We start from the raw sequence: 19,541 nt of genomic DNA, 5'->3' as shown, positions 1-19,541 counted from the left end.
GCCTTGGTAACGATTTTTCCCGTGTTGACAAGTCACAACATGGAGATCTACAGCTCGGAGAGCAGCCCTTTGGCTACGCAGAGCCCTGCTTGCACTGAGTAATAGCAATCTCACAGGAGTAGCAGGCTTTCAGCTGGCAGCAGTTCATACGGAACAGCTCGCCGGTGCAGCTGGGAAAGACAGAGCAGTGTGGAGAGGGAGAGAGGAGCTGGTGGTGGTAGCAGTGGAGATGGAGGGAGGGAGGAAGTGGAGAGGAAGAGCTGTTAAGAGCTTTGGGCGGTTTCTCTGTTGTTGTACCACACAAGTGCATCCAGGCCCTGCAGGACAAGCCTTTAACAGGCATGAGGGATGGAGAGCATGAGAGGAGAGGAGAGGAGGAGGAGGAGGAGGAGGCGGCGGTGGAGGAGGTGGTAGTGGTCTGGGGAGCTGAAGCCGGCCAGTCGTGCCAGACGCCCGCTCTAAACAGGGATGTGATTTATTGCTGGACTCTATCTCACGTTTCACTCCTAGAAAGACACTAAAATTACATTGTAGAGAGATAAAGAACTTCCTCAATTGTCTTAGAAGAAAGACAATTGCCTGTGGGCTGTAAAGAAATTTTGGAGCATGTGGTACATCTTTAACTAGTTCATGAAAATGGGAAATTTCTTTGGCATAAGGTGTCATCTGATTTTAGTTTTTTGGCTATGGATTCTGCTTTGGTTATTGCTTTTTGACTTTCCCTATAAACTTAGAATATTATACATTGATTTTCCATAAAGCTGCTCTTTGAAACAGAATAATTCAGATTAGGTCATCAGCATATGTATATTTTGCTAGGGGGCTTAAAATGGCTTCTGGCCAACATGTTGATCTTTGTCGCCCTCGCTGAATGCAGTCAGCACAGCACAGTGCTATGAGATGACCTCACTTCCTGTGTGGGTAGAGGAGGGCAGGAGGCCTCTTACACATGCACATAGACGCTCTCTCTCAAGCACAGCCTGGCTCTAGTTAGCCTTTAGTGCACAAGCCAGCCTAACCCCTCTCTCCTCTTGGTGTGGACGTGTTTCCACATTGCACATTTAGGCAGTCAAGAGCAAGGGACAGGCTAATGTCTTTAACTAGCCAGGCTAACAGCTGTGCGTCTGCAGCTTTCTGGGACGTAAGATCAGTTTTATAGGGAGATTAAAAGTAAAGAGAAGGAGGGGGGCTGTTACAGACACAGGATAGTAGGACCATAAGGCAGTGACAGCTCTCTAGGGAAACAATATATCACCTCTAAAAGGAGAGTGGAAGTGTTTGGCTGCGGGACAAAAATCCTGAGAAGTTAAAATCATTGATGTGATGTCATCTCTGAAAAAGCCATTGTCAGTGCAGTATGAGGTTATTTATGATTATGAAAATGCAGGTGAGCATCTTGACTAATTCAGTGTTGTAGATGAGGCTTCCCCATTTGCACAATGTAGTCATAACACTAAAAGAATGATATGACTCAAGTTTCATCCTTTCATTGTTTACCAAGGATAATTGGTAATTCTGTCACTTGATTTTGCCCTTGTGATGCTAATGAGATTAGCTAATCACTGGGTATTTCATTCTGTGTGAGGAGCCTTGTATCTTATGTTACCTGTAAGAGCCATAACCATAAGTAGAAACAAATGAAGCTGGACAAATTAGCAGAGTTAGCATAATGAATGAATGGACGTAGGTAGCGAGCTATTCTGTAAAAGAACTGAATCAGATGCCTCAGCCCGTGATTGCCCGTATGTTCCCACTCCCCACGAGTGTTTTGAATGGGGGCCATGTTGGTTCAGATTGCCATGTCATTAATCCCTCGTACTCTACAGGGGAGTGGTCAGCGGCAGATGTATTTGCACTTCCTCCAGAAGGTTTTCTAGATTAGCACAAATCCTCCCAGAAAAACCGTTTAAAAACCTCATTTGGCACGCACAGCCAGACTTTGTGCTCATAGCTGGCCAAAGACAGCCATCCCTCCCTCTACATCTCATTCTCTCTGACTCCCCTGATTTTTTTTTTTTTTATCCCCCACCTTGTGGTTCTCAGAGAGAGCCCCATGTCGATTTGGACAGGGCAGTGTAATTGTTTGGAAACTGGGTTCTGTCATTTGCATGTAGCAAGCAGCCACTTTTCCAGTTTCAGTGGTTTGACCTTGTTGTACCTGCCAGCCAGAAATGAGATCATCAGAAGAGTAGACGAGAAGCTGACATCTCTCCTCCACCTACCCGTGGCTTTAAGTGATGGTTGTCATAGCAATCATTATGCCACAGAACAGACTCAGTGGGTGAAGGATGGCTTTGAATGCGGCAGCCTCAGGTCACAACCTGGTTATGACAGAACAAATAGACCTATGAGGGTTGGTTGCAGTACACTGTCTGCACAAAGTAAACAGCCGCATACATCGTATGTCAGGTTCATATAGATTTCAGGTTGAGATTGAAATTACCGAGGCAATGTCTCTTTTTAAACCTTGAAGAAAGCGAGGCAGGTATTGGTATAACAGAGAGGGAAAGAGCAGCATGGGGCGAACAATGCCTCTCATTCCCATCAGCTGCCCTGGCCAGCATTTAACATGGAGATTGGAAATGGAATAAGCCCCCCCCCCCCCATTCTCCCTGGACCTGCATGTAAATGAGGTTAGCGGTTAGCATTTCCTGCTGTGCCACAGCAATTCTTCTCCCTCTCTTGCTCCCTTTTTTTTCCTTTTTTTGATAATGGCCTGAAAGTGCTCCCCCTTTCCTGGGGTAGGGACCGGGACCAATCCTGATTAGTGTCCCTGTCCTAAGTGACAGGCTAAAATCCAAGCAGGCACTGCCTTGGGCGCCTCTGCCAAACAGCCGTCAAACCAATACCACCATAAAAAAGCCCCCACCCCCTCCTCCCCCTCAATTCTCAAGATCCCCCCCTCCCCATTCGTCTTCCTCGCTCCTCTGCTCATTCTCCCCTGCCGTCCTTTCTGAGTGTCTCTAACAGAAACTGCCTCCATCGCTCTAACACACTGTCCCCTTACATACATACATGCACATATAGAATTACCTCTCACTCTCCCCCCACCTCCCACCGGACCTTGCTTTGTATCCCTGGGTGGACTGGCTGCTATAGAACCGAGTGTCCCTTTTGCCAGTAGGGTGATTTACAAACAATACATGGACGCTGTACACACTCCCACCTTCCACCCTCCTACTCTCTCTCACTTCTCTTCCACAGCCACACAATCACCTCTGTGAGGAGCTTCGGTATGCCAGAAAACTACGCAGCAGGGTGATGGCCTGTTCTTTTCGCACTTGTTTCAAAGAATGTACCCTGTCTTCTTGAGAATGCTAGCGCGACGTCCACGTCTCGGTTGAATGAGGTTACTTTGTCAACTGGAAGAAAAATTGATCTCACTTGTATGTCAAGTGGCTTATAATTAGTAGTTTTCAGAACCACATTAAATGGTTATCTGAGCTGTATTCATGAAAATTTTTCCTGATATAAAGCAAATACACCAGGGAGTTATGTTCGTTGAAGAGGGGACATGCTAATTACTCAGTGTTTGAAACGATGAAAATGTGAAAAGTAAATGAGCACTGGAAAATATTAGTTGTTTCCATAGTAGCTATAACAAACTGCTGTATATTGTGCTATCTTTTGTATCTTACTATGTCAGTGTGTAGGAAACACGTTGTACGTGATTCCTAGTAAATCAACTATTGCAGCACAGCAAATTGATCTGGTTAGTGTCAATCAAATGTAAAACTACCAATTACACGTAAAGCAAGCAAACTAGCATGAACATTTATAGGAATAACATGTTTGAATAACAAACGTAAAAACATTAGTGCTGTTGTGAGCACAAATATGTCAGAGGCACAGTTTTCATACATGCGCATGTAGCAGTTTAAGTTTTATTTCCTACCATATGTGGTCTTTTTAAGGGTGCTGCATGTGTTTGTTTGCCTTTATTTGGTTTCACAAAGTAGGATGCCACCCACATATGCCTATCCCTATGAGACAGAACGGGTGAAGTCTTTATGAATATGATCAGCTCTTTCTCACAGAATCAAGAGATTGGTCTTTGATGTAAAGTGTTTAGACACAAAACTGGCAATCAGCAGCATTTATCAATGAGCCCATGAATGAATTTGCCCCCTAACTGTAAGGCATTTACTTTAAATTTCACAGGTATTATTTACTCACATATACATACGAAAATGTTTGCCATATGAACTGATAGATGATCGACTCAGCTGTAGATATACATGAGTTCCTAAGTCTATGGTGTAAATCTATCAGTGAAAAGACAATGTAAACACTTAGTTAGTATTGCTTTTCAGTAATTACTTTAGATCAGTTAGTCTTAATTTGTGTAAGGGAACATGCCATCTCAACAGCGTCCTTCTGAATTGCCTACTGCTTTTTCAGAAATGAAAGGATTGTTTTTTTTGGCTGGTTACAGACAGACTTGGCATCTGGCTTTTATCTGGCTTTCCAAAATCATTGAAGTGTTATAATATGACTCATGATTACAAATTCTGGATAGACAATGTTTGTATTGAAATTAAAGCAATATTGTATTGCGTCTTTAGCTCATAGCAATGGTACAATAATACAATGAAAGAGCATAAAAGCCTAAAACCACCTAAGGAATACTTAAAGTAGTTAAACAATGAAAATTAGGATTAATAAAATGGTATAATGAAACGTAAATGTGGCTCCTTCCATACCCAAAATCTTTTAATCAGCAGTTTTAAAAGCTGGGATTAGATTTATGCTGCTGGAGTAATAACCTTTTACTGACACCTTGCTGTTTTGGAGGTTATTTCCTTACTCTACTTGGATGAAAACTTGTTGCCCCCAAACATTTTAAGTTTTTTATTTAAGAATTTGTTATTTGGGAAATTATATAAGCATTTATCAACAAACCAATAAATTACATCCAGTGGCAGTGAGTGTACATTTGACCTTTGACATTTGATACATTGCCACTGCAGCTTTTATTCAAATCAGTCAAATTATCATGTGGATTTTCTTATTCATTCAATAATGAGCCTCACATAGAATTGCTCTAAGAGATAAGAGGTGTGTACAACCTTGTTGGACATGAGTTCTTATTTTCCATGCTTAAGATTATTTACCAGTGCTGTGAAGCATGTTTAAAAGAAAAAAAAGTGACTCATTACCTAAAACACTGGAAGCAGCGAATAAGTCATTCACAATAAGCTAAGAATTTTGGAATAGAGTCTGACAGTACAAATTATTCAGCGGCCCAGGGCAAGTAAGCAGTTGACCCAGGTCAGTTTATTGGCCAAACTAGAGTCATAGGAATACCAGTATGCTGCGAGTATTTCATACACTGTAATTAGCCAGTTAATCCTCACCTTTCTGCTGTGCTACTGGCCCACCCTCCTTTATGTTGTGTTTTATTTACCCAGTCAGAATCAATGCCACTTCAGAGCTGGTCAGCGATCCAGTAGTTTGGAGAGCTGTTTAGACTGGCTCATGTCATGAATGCATCAGTGTTGGGATTTCTATCATGACTATCATACATTTGTCAGTCACACGGACTTTTAGTGCCTTCACTTACCACAGAGGCACCTGATATCCATGACCGACACTGGCAGCAAATTAACCCATGATATTTGTGCACTTTCTTACGTTGATTTGATGATAGTCCTGTTTTTTTCAGGAGCTCAGAAAAATCATCATGTAGGAGTGGGTGATATGATGATGTATATATCTTGAGTTCTGTTGCATCAAAATGAGGCAAAATATTAATCATTGGGTAAGCCAAAGACTGACACTCCTGTCTGGTTATTTTATGCATTAATAATTTGTTGATTGACTGATAGCTGCCACTGACAGTTTTGATAACAGTTGGCTATGTTTTGGGCTTATCATTATGATGTCCTTGATGCCACCACGCACAGAGGCTGCCACAGTCACCTCCATGATTAACAGTCAGTCTTTGCATCTTATAGTCACAACTGAAATCAACTGTATATAAAAGAAAGAATTCAGGGAAATTATCACGGACTGCCGAAGGCTCCTTAATGTTCACTTACCACAAACTCTCACAGTCACTCCCCCTTGAGTGATGGTCAGCATTTTTCATCTTATATTCATAACTGAATGCAACTGCACAGACAGGTTAAGAAAGATTTCAGGCGTGCTATAAGAGACTACCAAAGGCTAAGGAAGACTTGAAATGTGTAACTATGCCTTTGCAGGGGCTGTATTTTCTGAATGAAACATAGAATAGAAATGAAACATTTTTACAAACCGCTCTACAAAGAACCAGAATATACATTGAAGTTTTTTTTTTAATTTGATCAGGCTGAGATGTCAGTGTCTTCTTACCACCCCAGTCATTGTTTTGATGTTAATATGTATGATCTACGCACTGTTTGAGAGAATGGTTCTCCCTAAGTTGAGAATCGGTGACAGTGGTGCTCTACCATCAAGCAACAGCAACACCTTCACAGACTAATTTCTAATGAGGGAAGTCACGTTATCCTGTCTGTATGATGGCACGTGAAAGCACCATTGCAGCGGACCTGGCATTTCTTTGTAGACTTTTCAAGAAATACTAGAACTAAATACACAAACATTACCTTGACAGTCTCTGATAGTATGGTGCAGTGACTAGAAAGTGCCTGCCCTTTTGTCCACTGAGTTGAATTGGGGACTGGTAGACTGAGATGGGATTTGACAGTCTCATGTGTAATGGATGTTTCAAACGTTCTGATGCTGTTTTTGGGACAGTGACAGAGCGCGTTGGCCTGTTTTCACTCACCAATTAGTGTCATTAGCCACGTAATGCAGTTTGATTTCAAGCCTGAGCTGCAAATTACTGCTACAATGATAATCCTAAACATTTAGTGAGATGCTCTATGGGTTTAACTACAGATGATGTTCTTAAGTGAGATGAAAAAGTTTGAAATTTCAATATACAAAATAGTATTTTTATTTCTGGTTGTTTAATTACTCAGATAGTCGTTGCTGTAATGGTCTCACACCACATGCACACATTTGCAGCATGATGTTGCCTATGGAATAGGTAATTGACTTCATCTGTTCAGGAATTTGGCAAAATTTCAAAATAAATCACAGGTCAGTGCAATTGAACTAAATTCATATTCTGTGCTACTTGGCAACAAATCAATCTAACTTTTTTTTAACCCTATGACAGTAAATTAGCATGAAGCATGAATGTTTATCAAGTATTCACTTAGTATGTGTTTCTGCTGCTCTGTATGCCTTTGTAACTGTATTACTCTAAAAATGCCACATGCTTGCTGTTCAGACATCCTCAGTGCATTCCTGAGAAGAAGCCCCCCCAAGGCAATTTCCACCAACTTTTACACTCATTTTCAATACAGTAATATATGTAAAACCCATGTTCAGCTGTCACATACTGTGAAACAGTACAGGCGCACAGTAAATTACACGTAACTAATACAAACATTACCATAACACATGTACAACATGACATGGTCTGTCCGAAGCATGTTCAGTGGCACACTAACTTCAAGTCCAGGTTCTATTACTCCAGGGTAGGACAATAAAGTGACTAACATTTAGTTAGTAATGTGTCAGTTTATCCTGCAAAGATGCAATAGACATACCACTTCTCTCCCTCCAGCAGTTTAGGTCCATAGCTTTGATGACACATCTGAGGTTATGAGCAAGATTTTTTTTTTTTTTAACATGAGATGCTAAAAATGGAAGGGAAAAATAAACCAGGGGGTAAAGTGCACTTCATCTGCAATGAGGAATTTCAGAGGTCTGGGGCTCTCAGTCGTCTCATTCTCTTCCAAGAACACTTCTCCTTCCTGTTTCACCTCTGGCATGCCGCCCAAAGTACCCACAAACCACGGAGGCCAAGGCCGAAAATACACAGATGGTAATTTGCACTACATTTCAATACGACTCAACCGCCATTATATATAGCCCTGCTGCCTGAACCTTGATCCTCACTGAGAGTATCACCTCACCTCAGATTCCAACTAAAAGATGGGGTCTTTATGTCTTTGTCACAGACTTCCAGTTGGACAGGATAACAGAGAGAGCTGAAGATGAAATAGAGGAGTCGATTCTGAGTTTTTATAATGTTTGAATATCTAACATGAACGTTGATCAATACGCGGAGGATTTTTTCCCCCCATGGATCTTGACATTGTGTCAACATAATTAATCACTAGACAGATGTTTAATGGTTTAGCTTACTCTTGCATGGAAGAAAAATAGGTGTCAGTTTTTCAACTCACTGAAAGTAAAGGCCTTGATTGCCTCTTTATAACTGACTACATATATGTCTGTATATCATAAGTACTCCTATTAAGAGTACAGTTTATCTAATGAACATTTCAAATGACTGGGTTAATATAAAGGAAAGAGGTGTTACTGCCCAACATAGGGTACAAGTTTGGTGCTCCATTGTCTGACACTTTGCCTCAGTGATCACGTCTTATCCATTCCCTTGTTGGTTGTCATGTTTCATCAACTTCCTTTGGGAAATAACGTGATTGTGATGGATAAACTTTGGAGCAATTATCATGTTGCTCCTGCAAAAGAACAGCAGCATTTAACAGATTGATGGTGCATAAATTCATGTGAAGGGGGGTGTGATATATGTACGCTAGCTCCCACACATCCAGCTGGATTTATTTAGAGCATCTGTGTTTTAATTATTTCTTTATTTTTGATATTTGTCCTCCTCGTTATGGAGATGGGAGAAACTGGGGATGGGATGAAGGGGAACATGTACAAGAAGAAAAGAGAGCACGCTGGTGTGAAAGAGATCAAGCAAATGAGAGATTATGGAAAAAGGAAGGGAAGCGATCCTGATCCAGTGTGTCCCAATTAACGGAATTACCTTCCTCCTCGGGAGGACTGTTAGTCATTTGCAGAGACGTGAGCCCGCCAGTAGAGCGTCTCTCCCACCATATTGTCCAGCGAGCACTAATAAGGCAGCCCTGACTGCCGGGCGTGCTCATTAGCATAGCCCGCGGCCGTGGCAACCCCCGCCAGGGCCCAGCCGGACACTTAATTACCGCCGCGGCTCCTTCTTCACCACATCTATACTCACCGCCTTCCTTCCTATGTCCTCACCCCTGCTCTGCCTCCTTAACCCAGCCCAAAACACACACACATGGACACACAGTACCATGAGGCTAATCATTTTGGTGATGTAAATGTGATGGCTTTAGTCTTGGTATGTTGTGGCAGTCTTTTATGTTATCTCATTTTTTTTATGGCTTTGCGGTCAGTAATCTTTGCGATTTTAGTGATTCCCTGACCTGCACTACCTCTCTCTCTATCTCCCGCTCCCTCTCTCTCATTGCTATATTAGCTCATGGGCATGACTCTCCTTTTGACATCGGCACAGTATTGATGCACCCCCGTCCAGCCTTAATCGGCTAATGGCCTCCTCTTCTTTCCTGCCCAGCCAAATCAGCCCCTCCCTTAACCATCCCTCTATCTCTCCCTTCTTTCCTTCACCCTCCCGTCTCCTCTCCCCCTACCCTGTTCAGGCCTGGGGTCAGCGAGGCCAATTTTCATGCCTGGCTAAGTCACAGAGTAGTTTTGTGTGTGTGTGTGTGTGTGTGTGAGAAAGACAGTGAGAGAGAGAGAGGGAATATGTTAGTCAGCAGCCTCACACAAGTCATGTGGTGGGTGACCTCCTGACCTACCTTTACTCCAGTCCCTTGCTTTTCTCTCCCTTCTCTAATTCGCACTATTCCCTTTACCAGCAATCATTCTGTGTGACAAGGTTAGGTGAAGTCTCGCTGACTCCTGTACTGTACTTGTATGTGCATGCACGCACACACACGTGTACCCCTTGCTGACCTAGAAAAACCATGGCCAAAATAATCCTGCCAAGTTCACAAATGGAGATTGTTGACAGCACTGCATGGTGAAACAATGAACAAGTCTACTACCTGAAATATCCAACTGTTTTCAGCTGTAGTTACAGGCTGTGAGCTCGCTGTCTGTTTTTTTTTTGTGACAGGTTACACCAACAAATAGATGTCCAAACACTGTAAGTTGCAGAGGTGCAACATCAAAATAGTTTTAGTTGCTCAGTGTACATCTCTGGTCAAACTCAGGACAGTTTATTCTAGCCAGTCTTTTGGTCCTCTCTCTATGCAGCCTCAGCCTGCACTTTAACTTGTTATGGCTCCCTCTTTGTCTATAATGTGGTGGCGCTATACATCTCTGTGGCCCGGAGAGAAAATCCCCTGCCGCTGCACCACTGAATCACTCGTGTGTGAGTGATAACAGATCCAGACTGCTGAGCACCCCGCAGCTGTTTGTCTCAACATGCAAGTCATCCCCGCCATTACACCGCTAAATGGTTCCCTTTCAGTGGCAGACGCTTGCCGCCTCGGCCTGGATCTTCGTGCCTCCATCACTGGGGGGGGGGGGGGGGTTATAGTAACTGTCGCTGAGCCAGCCACTGTACCGGAGGCAAAGCAGTAAAATGTGTGTCAGAAAAAAATTGCAGTGGGGGAAGACTTAAGCATTAATTATATTCTTGGCTGTGTGTTTGTAGTTTAAACATGTATGCACATGCATAAGTTTGTCCCCACGCGTGTGGTAGGCATACAGCAGCAGTCGTGAGGACAGAGCTCAGATGAAGCCCCCTTAGAGCTCGGGCCGGAGACCATGACCTTGGGAAATGTCATTCCGCCCACAGGGGTGGTTCGTCTGTGACACACAAGCCATGGTAGTGGAGTGCATCAGTGCAATGTAGCACTGGCAGAAGCCTTGTGGTGTAGTGTTGCATTCTGCTGCATCTAACCCTGAGGTTTAAGATTGAACCTAGGAAGCATGAGAGTTCAGCCTCAAAGCTGAGACCTTGGGTCAGCAATCTAGCGATTTCCCTCTAACCACATTATAGCCATTAGTGGTTCTTGCTGCTTTTCGCATGTCACATGGAAATGGGTCAAGCCCTGCCCTGCATGACTCATTGGCGCTTTCTCCCTCTCCCTCTCTTTCATTCCTGTTAACCCTACTCAGGTGGCAAAATGGCTTCAAGGAGCATGGGAAATTGGGTTCACAATCTTCACATTTTGGTGTTTTCATTCACCTTTAGAAAAGTATTAAAAATGAGAAGGGTCATGCATGCTGTGTATTAGTCTCTTACATCTTGTTTGTTTATGTGAAGTGTATTATACATGGGCTAGTTTTAAAAGCCCTAGGGCCAATATTATGACATAATCTGTTGCATTGGTTCTGAGCACCTGGCATTTTCTGTCAGTGTTAGTGTGTTTCTGTAACACGTTAGATGGAAGTGTGTATGTGTTGAGAGATGAGAGGATATTGGAAAGTGTGTAAGCCCTGTTTGATATCTGTTGCAGCAGAAGAGTAGCGGTCATAGTGTGTTGTGATTGTGGTCACCTTTGTGGACTACGGTGAGCTGCGCTGGCCAGATGTCAGCCAACTCTAATGATCCCAACAGGTTGCTGGGCTGGGTTGCCTGGCAACCGTTTTGCCTTTGCCTGTAAACACGGAGCAGACCCACTAGGCCTCTGTCAGGGTCGTGAGGGTGAAGACGTATGTTGGTGTGTGAGACATTTTAAATAATTCTTTCATAGCTTCATGTTTTTGCCACTGTACGAGTGCCTAGTTTTCTCCGAAATCTCAGCCAATTCCTTTTTTATCAGATGTTTTGTGAGGCTGTGTACAGTAACCCAAAGAGGAGAAAAGAAAAAAGTCAGTTTTGACATTTTGTTTTGCCCAGGCCTGGTGCTTTTGACATATTCTTATGGAGGTTTGTTAATATGTATCAGGAATATTCACTTTTCTTTGTTCGCCCTTGTCTGGCAAGCTGTAATGTTTTGCTTATGAATATTGATACATGAAGTGTATATTAATGACCCTTGGTGACCTTAACCCTATCCTTATTGGCTCCCCGGTGGTATCTGCAGGCTCATGAATATTAATCTAGTTCTGTAACCTCCATTACCCTAATCTTTGCTGTCTAGCCTCCCAGAAGGACCTGTTGTCATGGTAACCCCTTTACTAGACTCTTTTAGACCAAGGGTGGGAAAAATATTGTTAAAAAAGGACAGAAAAATCTAAATTACTCAAACATCCTGGATGCGCCATGTGGAAAGCTGCCATTATATAAGAAAGAGGTTGAATTTGTGGTGGAAGTCATTTTAGTCGTGTCCTTGCTGAGCACTGAAGTGTATTTTTGCACTTTAAATGGCTATTTGAGTTGGGTTTGTGCAGGTAATTGTGTTATGAATGTTGAAAATTGTAGTCCCAGTTAGGGCTCCACATGGTACAGATCACTAATTGCTCTGAAAGATCAGACAAGCAAACATGGGAAATAATAAAAGTGAATAGTTAATACTAATTTCCAGTGTTGAAAGCCATCTGCAGTCAGCCAGAGGCTATGACTATGCCCTCTACTTAACTCTTAGTAATAAGTGCTTGATGTTAACAACTCTTTGTCAAGTTTTTAGCTCTAAGATTATGCCTAGTCTAACTGTCCACGAGAGCAACATGGTGGTATCTTTGTTACAGTACTTACAGTATTTATTTCTGTTCCCTTGAGGTAACTTGTATGTTTTCACTCTGCTTCCAGATGTGGACAGCAACGAGGAAGGGGGGCCTGATGGCGGTGCTGTGGAGGAGGAGGCCTGGTTTGGGAATGCTTCTGACACACGATCAGAGTCGTCGTCTTATGGAGACACCCAGGATGAGCTCCTCCTGCCCAGGGGCTCCTCGCCTGATGAACGACCTGGAGTCAGCAGTGGGTCTGGGGACCACGATACCTGTGGAGGTGAGAGCTCACTGGGTTGCCCCACACCTGTCCATCGTGCCTCTTTGGAACTTCTTGGACTGGATGGAGGTGCATTCTCGGCCCAGGACACACTCTCCTCTGTGGTGTCATCACTGTATGGCGAGGCAGCGTCTCGAGCCCTGGGAAAACCCCTCAGCAGTAACCTACGACGCCTCCTAGAGGCTGGGTCGCTGAAACTTGACACTGGGGAGCTCCTGGGTCGGTCATCAAGGGGGGGTGCTGGAGGGGAGTCTCCTCCAATTGGTCTAGCCCCACCCTTGACCCTCTCCCCGTCTTCCCACCATGCCCACCAGTTAAGTGCTCTTGCCCGAAAACTGGCTAATAACAACAACAACAGCGGCTCAGCCTCACCAGCCTCCTTGGCACCCTCAGTCACCAACATTAAGCAAGAGCCCCATGACCCCTTTAACTCTGTCACCCCTAGCAACGGCAGTGGGTTTGTATGGGCAGGTGTTGCAGATAAGTGGCCACCGGCCAGCTGCTCCACACCCTGCGGCTCCAGCCTGTCCCCGGACTCTGCAATCCAGAAGTTGAAAGCAGCAGCAAATGCTGTGCTTCAAGACAAGAATGCCGTGGCCGCCTCCTCAACAACTTCTTCCTCCTCGTCCACCTCGGCCTCATCTGCAGTGCCCGCCCTCGGAGGGGCAGGTCGAGGAGACGAGGTCGTGCGCTTTGATGCCTTCAACTCTCCGTTTAGCCCACAGTCAGCTAGCTCCACCCTCGCTGCACTTTCCAAGAAGGTCAGTGAGCGGAGCCAAGCTTCGTCAACGGCAAGTGCTGCTACTGACCACCAAGCCTCAGCAAGTTCCTTTCTCTCACTTGTGTCAATGACCTCCTCTGCTGCCTTGCTCAAAGAGGTGGCAGCCAGGGCAGCAGGAAACCTGCTGGCAGAGAAGAAGGAAGGTTCCCCCTTGGCGACTCCTGGGGTCCTCCAAGAGGATGTGAAGCCCCTGCTGGACAAGAATCAGAAGGCCCCCACGCCCTCAACACCCACCCAGAGCCTAGAGTTGCTGTTGCCCTCTACTCCAAAGGGCAGAGGCAAACCAAGCAGCCAAGCAGGTAATCAAAGTCGACAATAAACAAGATAATAATGACTGTATAGAAATGACTATACACACACTAATATTATATATATTTATGTAAATCAAAATAATGGTATAGTGGTCACTAATACAGACAAGAGTAGAGCTCAGCTTGTGTTAGGTACATTTTTGGATTTTTATTTCTCTTTCTATTCAGTGACATAAAGTACGCTACATTGTTGCCTTGTGACACAGAATCAGGCTCCAAAAAAGCTTGCTAGACTGACGGTTCAAGATCATTTCAGCTGCACTTCTTTCATGGAATGTTTTCATCCTCTTTCACTATGCCCTTGCTTTCAAGAAATAATTGTACAAATTTACCTGAAGTTCAAGATAAATCTTTCCCCCATCATTAAACTTCTTCCCATTCAGCTGATGCCATTAAATGCACATTAAAACTGTTAGTACTAATAAATTAAAACTAATATTGCAATTGAAGCTCAACTCCAAATAGTGTGGGAGAGTAGCAGGTTTCCTTGTCACCAGGATACCACCAGAAAGCACAACGCTGAACTTCTGTGTTTTCCCTAGTTTTGTAATGGTTTTGTTCTCACCTCACTGCCGCTGATGTAGTGAGTAGTGTAGCCTCAGCTTAACTGTCAGCCGAGCAGAGAGCATAGCCGAGAGAAAACAGCCCTGGCTGGCCTTCTAGTCTGGGAAATGGTCTGTGGGCTCAACGGGGGGTTCCGACTGAGACCTCACTGCCGTCCCAGACCAGCTCGTTTGTGCTCGGATGTGCGTGCTGCCAAAAGGGGGCCGTCAGTGTGTGCTCGGCACAGTGGGGAGCCCTGGAGTCCATATCCATCTCGGCAGCCTCCTCCTGGCTTCAACCCCCACTAACCAGAGCCCTCTGCACTGATCAGCACAGCAGACTTAAGGCCAAACACATCATACTTTCCACTGACTGGATACAGATGCGTGCACACTCTCTCTCTCCTTCTTATGCTCTCTCTCTCTCTCCGTAACTCACAAATGGTCATGCAGTATAAGTGTGTACTCAGATGCAGACATATAACCCAAACAAGGGTGCACACAAAGATCTCACTCTTGCAGAGGGAGAAAGAAAGCTTCAAAGTGCAGGCTCTAACTAAGTAGTCTTTAGGGAGCACAGAATGTTTTCAGAGAGATGGATGGGCACTTTTGAGGGATTGTGTCGCAACCCCGCCAAATCTAAAATGGCTGGATCAAATTGACTTCAGACAGATGAGGCCGTTGATGTAATATTCTGTGATCTGCATGCTAAAAAGGGGGTCTGCTCTAACCCGTGAGCCGTCAAGGTCGAGCAGCGCTGTAAAAATGCAGGTAGTTGTTTGGTCGCCAGACTGAAAAATGTGACCTTGATTATTGACTGTCATGTCGTGTTTTATTGTTGTCCCTTGCCAATTCCACTATAAAATTGTATTGCTCTGTTATGTTCTGCACTTTGCATATACAGGGAAAGCTTATTCCCTTTTTCCAAAAGATGGTTGTGATTACTGAGGAAACAGACACCTTAAGTGCTAAGATAGAGGTACCAAACTCACACACATTTTCACTCTCCTGCTTTGTTTCTGCTTCACATGCCTCAACTTAGTGTAAGCAGAAGTCGTTTTTGCATTGTGATCTCTGCTGTGCTTAGAGAGGTTGGGCCGCAGATGGCAGTTTATTGTTGCAAATAGGCAGTCTCGAGGTTTTACACCTCAGGTCAATGAATGGCTGAGCACAGTAATTTCACCAAACACTGATTACCAGATGTTTTTCAAGGAACGGCGCTGGAATACTTATGAAGCCATCCTGACAGGCCCTTGTAGAATTTGTAATGCAATCATGCCTCTTTCTAATAAGACCAATTAAACAGTAATGGATGCCGGATATGAAGCCAACAACAATAATCGAGATACTAAAACATGCTTGAGTTTTTACTTCCATTGTTCCATTGCTTCCAGCTGGCTTTTCCCTTGATAGTTTCACCATTAGGTGTGCAGGAGTTGTCTCTTGCAGATCTGTGAATACTGTAGTCTGCATTTGGATAGAGTGATTTTTATTTCCTTTCAGTAATGGAGGTATATTCCAGCAACATAATACATTTTTCCACGCTCCATAAGACTGATGAATAGATTCTGAAATGTATCAAATGTTCTCTGTAAATGGTAACAATGACCTTTGGTCCCCTCAAGGCTCTCCTGAGGATGGCGGCAAACCATTCCAGTGTCCTGTGTGTGGACTGGTCATCAAACGCAAGAGCTACTGGAAGAGACACATGGTCATCCACACAGGCTTAAAAAGCCACCAGTGTCCCCTGTGTCCCTTCCGCTGTGCTCGCAAAGACAATCTCAAGTCCCACATGAAGGTGAGATCATATGGATATTTTCTTTCTCTTGTCAACCTGCAATCCATGTCATCCCCACCCACATCATCTTCAATCAGTGCTGATTATGGCTCTTGATATATAATTGTTAACATCAAAGGATATGCATGCTTTAGTTAAACTTTTAATCTTCTACATGCCATAATGAAACACGATTGTTTGTAGCAGAATATCACTGTTAAATGTAACTGAATTAAAGCTACGTCTTTCTTTTTGTGTGCTGTAGTGTTGGAGAGAAAAAGTGATTTGACACTTAAACCTGTCCTCCTTTTCCAGGTACATCAGCACCAGGACCGGGGTGAGACGTTTCAGTGTGAACTTTGCCCCTTCACCTCTTCCCGTCACTTCAGCCTGAAGCTTCACATGCGCTGCCACCAGCACTTCCCCCGCACAGACGTCAAGGTGAAAGAGGAGCTCACCACCGACACGGAGGGCGAGGGCTCCCTGATGGGTGACAGCGGCTCCGCGGACCTGAGAGGGACGGAGGTGTCCCCGCTGCACTCAGACACTCAGCAGCAGACGTCCCCTCCGGTCGAGGCTTCCTCCAATCATGTCCACATCAAGGAGGAGCCACAGGAGAGAGACCTGTCTGTGCTCTCCCCCTTTAGCATTTGCAGGGAACGTCCTAGCAGCAGTGCCAACTCCCTGGACCTACCTGGAGTTGGGGTTGGAGTTGGGGTCAGATCCAGTCCGAGTGGTCCAACCACAGCCTCCCTCTTCAGCCCTGACATCACTACCAAGACGGCCACTGATCTGCTTATGAAGTTATCAGGTTAGCATTCGTTTTATAATAACTATTAGATGAAATGGTTGCAACTAACAGTTATTTTCATCATTGATTAATCTTCTTATATTTTAATAATCTGTTAATCCTTTGGCCTATAGAATATCAGCAAAGAGCAAAGAAAATGCCCATGATGACGTCTGCAAATGGTTCGTTTTGTCTGACCCGCAGTCGGTTATATGGTTTTGAGAAACATAAAACAGCTTGCACACACAGACTAATAGCTTGACTCCTGTAATCCACAATTGTTTTGTTTATTGTACCATTTTCTCAACTTGACTTTGTAACTCTGCAGTCATTGCCGTTGCACTTTTATCATAAGTATTTCACTTCTTTGAGACTTGAATGTGAAGGCATCCGTGCTGATCTGACGTTGTCTTGCCTTTGCCTTACGTTTTGTTTTGATTCTTCACTGTCACCAGAAATAACATTCGTAAGAAGTGTAAACAGTTTTATGTTTATCGTCCCAGGTCAAGGCTGCAGTTTGTCTCTGTGAGCTGTTTTTAATGGATTTTAAAACAATGGGAGCCTAAAATGTCTGGAAATTAGTTCAAAACTGTAGTGAACAAACAGCTTTAGCTCTTGACAGTGGCAAATACATTGTTTTTTTTACTTTTAATGGGCATTAACAAAAGAAAAAATGTAAAGTCACACTGACGTCACTGTTTAAACAGTGAATTGAATCCAACACAGTATGTGCCAGGTCACACTGCATGGGTCTTAGGTAGATTCAGACAAAGATGCGTGTTTGAGCTGCTCTTCAACATTTAATTATTACTGTGCATATTGATGCAAGTCTTCACCTGCACAGAGGTTTATTCACAAACTTAGTTTCAGTGTATTTTCCACAAGCATGATAGAAAAGTTGGCCATGGACACACTCTTTGCCTTGGAAGTACCACATGCCTTTAAAATGACAAAACTTATCCTTATGGTGCTGATTTGAAGGAGACAAAATACTGTATATATGACTAAATACATTATATTTTATTTTTCCTGTAAGTAGTCTTTAAAACAATAACATTATATTTAGATAGATGTGTCTCTTAATTACAGCAGTGACACTTTGCACAGACACAGGGTTTTTGCCTTCTTATATGTAGAAAATATAGGTATAAATATGCACTGTGATTGTCCTTTGTGTACAGTAGACACACACACACACACACAATATTTTCACTAACTGTCCACTGTATTTTCACAATAGACAGTCACAGACAGTAAAGGCTTGAAATATTCCTGTAACATCCCTGAAAAACCTGCCCAGCTGATGTATTACTAGGATGGACGCAGGAAACCTGTCCCCTGTGAGATCTGACTTTGCAAATATATATTTAAAAGATGACACATCTCAATGATCAGGAACCAGTCCACGTGCAAATTGTTAATGCTGTTAAGCCAAGCACATCTGACTCAGTTATTGTCACCCTTGTGTCATGTCACTTCTGTGTACAATTAAGGTGTGTGTTGGAATAAGTAAAAAAGAGGAGACATTCTTGGCATAATAATAACAGATTCTAAGCATGCCATGAAGGAGTAAAACACTGGGAATGTTCTGATGCTGAGCTGTTTTTTTTTTTTACTTTTCAGAACCAAGGCTTTGTGCCTCTAAACATTGCTTTACTAATGGTCAATGGGGCTAAATTTTTTTTTTGGTATTCATCAGTTAAATTGCACCTCAAGCAGAAATTGTGTGCACCACCATGATTGGTAGCAGCAGAGTAGAACGTGCACATAAAAATCAGTTTAAGTACCGTGGCGCAGCACTAAAGTCATGACCTAAATCAGAGCATGTACACTGTGTTCATCTCTAATTTTGTGAATAAATGCTCTGTTTTGAATTATATTTTATTTGCTTCCTAGGCTTCAAAATACACAATTGGTACATTTTTCTAACATAAAAAAATCACTTATCAAGGGTATTTCCAGGGTCTTTTTAGTTTAAAAAAAATCCACAGTCCTCTGCTGTTGGCCTCTGATTAGCTCTACTTAAGTAGTTGGGAACTTAATGATTGGCATCTCAACAATAGTTGTTGTGGGACAAATTTTCTTCATGCACATCTTGTAAGTTGACAGGGTAGCTGAACTTCTATAACCTCTAGGCACTTTCCTCCTGCTAACAATTCTGTCTTTCTTTGTGTAAGTATTACTGACAAAATGGTGGAAGATTTCACTGTATATGTGTTGAGGGGATAGATTGAAAATGTCACAATCCACAAATGGAATGAGGTGATCTGAAACCCTGCATTAAGTGCTGTTAACACAGGGCTGCTGTACTCTGGTGAAAGACCTTGTCTAATACACTGAGAAGTCTTCCTCTCCCCACCCTTAATGGTATTTGTTTTACTGAAACAGTTGATGCAGCTGATGGTGTGTACCTGGCCGTTCCTGTTCAAGAAGCAGTATTTTCCACTGGTGAAGTTGCTGTGTATTGCTCTATAACATAATGATACAGCATTTTAACCAAACAAACTTGACAAACATGCTGCTCCAAGGTATACCAGGCTCAGGCCGTGTTTAGATGCGTTTCAC

General features: G+C 43.4%; 1 protein-coding gene across 2 annotated transcripts in view; it reads left to right on the top strand.

Annotated features, from left to right (window-relative positions):
* The window catches only part of znf827 (zinc finger protein 827), a 64,750-nt gene that overhangs the window by 7,442 nt on the left and 37,767 nt on the right, over positions 1-19,541 (top strand). For both annotated transcript variants that reach the window (XM_056371562.1, XM_056371563.1), the window contains exons 2-4: positions 12,578-13,855; positions 16,035-16,207; positions 16,502-16,997. In XM_056371562.1, coding sequence (XP_056227537.1) covers positions 12,578-13,855; positions 16,035-16,207; positions 16,502-16,997 — 1,947 coding nt within the window. The remainder of the gene's footprint in view (positions 1-12,577; positions 13,856-16,034; positions 16,208-16,501; positions 16,998-19,541) is intronic.

Source organism: Seriola aureovittata, chromosome 3, assembly GCF_021018895.1.
Source record: "Seriola aureovittata isolate HTS-2021-v1 ecotype China chromosome 3, ASM2101889v1, whole genome shotgun sequence".
Lineage (NCBI taxonomy): Eukaryota > Metazoa > Chordata > Actinopteri > Carangiformes > Carangidae > Seriola > Seriola aureovittata.
The sequence above is the reverse complement of the archived record's forward strand: the minus strand, read 5'-3'. Positions and strand labels throughout refer to the sequence as shown.